Below are 6,043 nucleotides of genomic sequence, written 5' to 3'. Positions count from 1 at the left end.
TTGTTAGGACAATGGTAATAGAGGACTCTATCCCGATGTTTACATACAAATATTGTTAGGACAATGGTAATAGAGGACTCTATCCCGATGTTTACATACAAATGTTGTTAGGACAATGGTAATAGAGGACTCTATCCCGATGTTTACATACAAATGTTGTTAGGACAATGGTATTAGATGACTCTATCCCGATGTTTACATACAAATATTGTTAGGACAATGGTAATAGAGGACTCTATCCTGATGTTTACATTCAAATGTTGTTAGGACAATGGTAATAGAGGACTCTATCCTGATGTTTACATACAAATTTATGTTGTTAGGTAATGGTAAAATAGGACTCTATCCTTTTATGTTCACAAAGACTTTGTCATGACAAAATACAAATCGGTATCTATGCTATTTTGCGCAAGCACATTTTCAATCGCAACAACTAGGATCTTACTGTGTACATTTGTCAAAACATCAAAGATGAAAACTAGATCTGAACGCGTACTTACAGTTTTTGTTTCCTCAGACAAACACAGAGAATAACCGCCCCTACTACAAGTATAGCAGCAGGAACTCCGACTATATACGGTATAAACTCTGAAATACGAAAAGTTTAAACGTTATCATTCGTTATTGTATAATTATGTGATTTGATTGTTCAAGTCGGTGACAAAAATTAAAAGTTCATTTGACACCAGAAATACAATTAAAGACTTGGTATTTTCAATGAAAGTGCAGACAAAGGCAATCTGACCTTTATCAAGACACAAACATGAAATAAATACGCAGTTAAAAAATCTAATAAAAGATGAATATGCTTATATTAAAGCATATCTCATCAGCAGGCCTGGAGCCAAATGACATAGAAAATCATCTTTGTCTACTTGTACGTATTGGTGGCACGCAGGCCCACTGTGACCCATTCCATGACAGTTTGAGGCGACCAATGCGAACCCTCTGCGGAATGATTACTTTCCTACTTTCCTACTTAACCAATGGAATGTACAACTTTGTATATATATTTTAACTTTATCTATGGGACCGATACAAATCATAGACTGAAAAAAATGTCACTCCAGTCGTACATTTATATTATAATTTGTTATCATTTAACAAAAGCTATATTGATCTTTGATCATTTCTATGTTTTTGAATACATTATGTTTCGTCAATGAAATAAAATAACGGAACTTTGTTTCAAGGTATGGTCATTTGAGTTCTTGGTCTGAAGCTGATGTGAATAGTTTGCTTGTGATAAGCGTCGTATTGACAAGAATAACAAGGCGTCATAATTAGAGCACGCACATGGTGTTGTATCTATTGTAATATATGAACGCTCTTTGGATCAAAGATATGAGTGGTCGATAATAAAGGGAAATAAAGTGGGATAAGAAATTGATAACATGTTTGGAGAAAACAAGAGGAAACAAGAGGAAACAAGAGCTACCTTCGAGGTTTATTGGTGTAGATGTTGATGAAGTCGTGACACCAGGTGGTGTTTCCGTAGTTCGCTGTGTTGTTGATGGCTGCGAGGTTTCAGTTTTAACTGTCGTTAACTCGTGGAGGCTCTCACACTCTAGATATAAAAACGGTATTGTATTGCTATATTTTACAGTGTAATGCGGAACATACAATGTAAATAAACATAAAGGTTAAAATCAGCCTCGAACGTATCCGATTTTGTACATCGGAAATAAATAATGAAAGCACCACTAGTTATAGTATATATATAGTTTACTTTAACTTCACCGTTGAAATATTAAACATGGAATTTTAACATTGATCAGAATCAATTTCTTACATTTTAAGTAAAATCTCTTAAAAACACCGTGTAAATGAGAAGAAAATGAAAACATGTATAACTAGACTCATGTCTATGATACAATTAAAAGTAATCCTGATCATATTCATCACAAATGCTAACGGTCAAACCATTGATATATAGTTGATCTAAATGCGTCATTTTCTAAACAATTTCCTTATGATAAAGCGACCAGTTGTTTGGTGATTCCTCTTGATTAAATTATTTTCTGTGTTGGACGCAGCACATACATGTATTTATATTTCAAACTAATACGGCATTGTTTAGAACTTTCATCCTATTGGTCAGACACATCACGTGTTCACGTAGTCAGGTATCGTGTTTATAAAACGTCAAGTGTAAGCCTACAAGTGGTCAAACCTTTCTACGCCACTTAACGTAGGATCACATAGTTAAATACAGAAATGAGCAGGAGATGACCAGTGGCAAGAGAGATTCATTACAAACTAGACAATATCAACTTTAGTCGTAAAGTTAACTTAAAGGTTCATAATTGTTTTGCTCAAAACAACAATCAGAAAAAAGAAATAACGGCATACACAGTCTGTAAATTACTACATGATTGACCAGGAAATAATAAACGTATGTGCTAGTATATGGGTGGAATATGTTACCGAAGGTAATTAAGGACATGTTGGTAAAAACAATTAACGAAGGCCACTTACAGCCTGAGTTCGCGGCCTGAGTTAACTATTTTTTTCCCCAAATATTCGAATACTGTGTTCCCTTTTTCCACCATAATATACAAACAGATGTTAATCATATCTATTAAACCAAGTAAAATATATTGAAAATCTTTTTCGTGTTTACCTCAGTGTCTAAACCTAAGATAAGCAAGGTGATCTAGATAATCTAATTACTGTCTACCGGGGAATTTTCGTTACAGTTTAACTTTTTTTTTTTGCCCTGTGTAATGTGGGCGAATTTATCATTACAGCAAACGTCAGTCAACAATACAATATACATAGTAATTAAATGTGAAAGGCGAAATGAACACTAGGCGAAGATGAATTTTACAGGCGAAGGGCAAAAGTTAGACTGGGCAAAAATGTCTGGTATACAGTGATTTCAAAATTAAGCTGTTCTTTTGCGAGCGCTAAAATTTGTCACACGATGTCTATACGCTTATTTCCTTTCCCAACTAGCGACACGTTTTATCCCTTGTGACCATGTGGACAGTTGTCCTATTTTGTGTATTAAACCAAGATATATTTGAGAGGACTTTTTATGTTCAGTCGCCGTTTGGCCAACAGAGGATACACACAGACGTCATGCTTTGTACCAGATGTTTATTTCAATCAATCAAATCCACCAAATCTATCGACATCGCTCGTCAACACATGAAATCAGCATTTGACGGATTTACAAACACTATTTCGAGTCACCTTCTCGGTAAGTTAAGTAGAACATCCTGACCGCCAGTTCGACAGCTTTAGGTAGATCTAGATGTTAGATAGAAACCTTTCTTTTTCTGTCCGCTAGAAAGTCTTCAAATACATACAAAATTAAATGTTGTAATTTGACAAACGAAACTAGTCCCGCGGTTCACTTATTTACGTTTGCGGTGGAGAGTTTTGGAAGAGCGATGGTCTGTTGGAAATTAATACATGGACGTGCATAGTCATCATCCAATAATAAATGGTTATTCACCAAAATGTCGGTATATGATATCTTACAAACATCTGGAATTTAAAGTCAATGTCTACTGAATACAAGCTCTATACAAACTTACTTTCTTGGGTGCATTTGGTATTCAAAGCGTCAATATTGTCAAGGGCTATTATGCTGTATACATCCCTTCCCATGGAAGCTACAAATGATATCTGCAACAATAAAAACCACGAACACCATGCAACTTTATCACCAATGAACGGTCCTCAGCGGGGCAAATGTACAGATACAAACTAAGGTTCGTGACAGTGTTAGAGATAACTTTTACCGTTATGGCTAGTTCGAATAATGTGTTGTGTTCAGAGAAAACAAAGACTATTTAAAATATGTATTACATGTATCATATGTAATATACGATCTCAGATAATTGCTCACCACAACAGGCACTTGAGATCGATGGAACAGAACAAGCCCGATGTATAATAGATACGTATCGATAATTGTATTGATTTTTAGCCAACTATCATCAGTTGGTGGGATTTTCAAATCGCCTGTCGTCCATGGTGCGTGGTTCACTGTCCGTCGTTCGTCCTTAAATAATTCTTGTTATCGCTATTTCTCATAAAGTTCAGGAGTGAATTTTCTTAAAATGCATATGTCAGTCCCTCTGATCCTTTTGTTTTCGTTTCGACTGACCAAATAAAAACCATGACCGACAGGCAGCCATTTTGGATTTGGATAGTTCAGATTTGGTATCGTTTTTTCAAAGGAAGTGTTTGAAGGATCTTTCTCAAATTTGATATATAGGTTCCCCTTGGTCTCAAATTATACATGTTTACTGTTGAGACTGATTGAATTAACAAAATGGCCGACTGGCAGCAATGTTTGATTTTGACAGTTTAATATTTCCTCTATTTTTCAGAAAGCTTTGGAGGGATTTTTCTCAAATTTGATATGTAGGTTCCCCATTGTCTCGAGTTGTGCAAGTTTTCTTTTGAGAAATATATAGCAAACACAAAATGGCAAACCGGCAACCATCTTTAATTTTGAGAGTTAAAGTTTGTTATCGCTATTTCTCAAATTTTATATGTTAGTTCCCCTTGACCCCCTTTTAAAAAATAGCACTGGCAATAAACAGAATTCACGCTTCATTGATATCACTTCTAATTAAGTCCGAAATACACATTTTTAGCATTTTGCATTAAGTAATGTAATTCTTATACAATCACATATAACATTGCAAGGTTTATTTATGTATACGGTTCCTATTTAGTATTTCCAACATTGGACTGAAGGTAATAGTACCTTGAAGGGAAATGAAGAGCAAAGAAGGTACAACAGATCATCCTTTGTAGATCTGATTAAAATCCTTTCATGGTGTGCGCCAAGGTTCTTTCTTGGATCTCTTGTTAGACAGAGTACTGTGAGACATGTAACGACAATGCTACCAGGACCATGGACCATAAACTATGTATACATGTATGTACTGATCAAGACAGAATGTCTTCAGCGGTATTGATATAGGGGTCAATTATATATATATATATATACCTCAGATTGCGATGAGTTTATATCAACTGTAGCACAATGCCATATATTGCTTTGATTTCCAGACTTAGACCACACAACCTCATCGTTCAATAAAACATCCAGTCTTCCCATCGTCTCCCCAAACATGTGGTACCAGAAGCGCAGACAGATGTCACCGGAGCCGGCGGGCACCATCAAACTATCCCTGCTGAGTCTTCCCGTGTGTGTTTCCCCGGCCATAATGTTATTTGTGTCCAGATATATGTAGAAATCTTGCAAGACATCGTTTAATAAACATGTAAATTAGAACACCAGCTTTAAAATAAAAATTTAGTATATATTTACTTCGTTGTATTATTGCCACAAGCCAAATTTTATACAATGTTCGTTATTTTAACTGGATTCCATTGATTACTTTTTTGCATGTCAGTTACAATGTATGAATTTTGAGATTTAGATTGATATAGTGCTCTCCCCTGATGCTACCATGCAATTGCACTGCTGTTGTATGAGAAAACTATGCGGCAAATACTTACGGCCGTTCTCGGCTTGCCTTGGTCCACTTTTGTTAGTGGTAGCTAAAGCGTTTGGATACCGCGATCGAGTCAAATTCACAGCAATCCATTCACATAGATCATTTTCGAAGCTGCATGCAGTATCTGAAAAGAAATCAACTTCCAAAGATAAAAAAACCGTATGTTTATATACATTATTGAACAGGTATAATTATTCTTCAAATTACATTCCACAAAAGCTTGGTTCGGTTAGTTTGGTTTAGTATTGTTTAACGTCCTTTCAACAGCTTTGCTCAATTAAGGACGGTCCACAAAAAGACAATCCAAGACAATAGTTAGGAGCGTTAACAATTGATGTAACATGTACTTGTTGTATATTCCATTCTGATATAAAGAGAGGGGTCATACAAGAGCATATGAAATGTAACAAACTATTTCTTAAACTAAAAGCAGGTCACAGCATTTCGGTAAAGACTTTTAAGAACAAAAGAACACCTGTTATAGCTAGCTGTCAACCCTGGTTTCAGATTATACAACTATTGATCGGAGCTACTATTTGACAGAAACAGTTTAC

General features: G+C 35.5%; 1 protein-coding gene across 1 annotated transcript in view; it reads right to left on the bottom strand.

The window, feature by feature from the left end:
* Positions 1-6,043, bottom strand: part of LOC110445950 (neuropilin-1-like) — a 42,121-nt gene that overhangs the window by 10,482 nt on the left and 25,596 nt on the right. The window contains exons 2-6 of the mRNA XM_021490846.1: positions 5,491-5,613; positions 4,976-5,226; positions 3,546-3,636; positions 1,439-1,567; positions 501-588 (exon numbers count right to left, since the gene is read on the bottom strand). Coding sequence (XP_021346521.1) covers positions 501-588; positions 1,439-1,567; positions 3,546-3,636; positions 4,976-5,226; positions 5,491-5,613 — 682 coding nt within the window. The remainder of the gene's footprint in view (positions 1-500; positions 589-1,438; positions 1,568-3,545; positions 3,637-4,975; positions 5,227-5,490; positions 5,614-6,043) is intronic.

The sequence above is a fragment of the Mizuhopecten yessoensis genome, unplaced genomic scaffold (genome assembly GCF_002113885.1).
Source record: "Mizuhopecten yessoensis strain PY_sf001 unplaced genomic scaffold, ASM211388v2 scaffold2429, whole genome shotgun sequence".
Taxonomy (NCBI): Eukaryota; Metazoa; Mollusca; class Bivalvia; order Pectinida; family Pectinidae; genus Mizuhopecten; species Mizuhopecten yessoensis.
The sequence above is the reverse complement of the archived record's forward strand: the minus strand, read 5'-3'. Positions and strand labels throughout refer to the sequence as shown.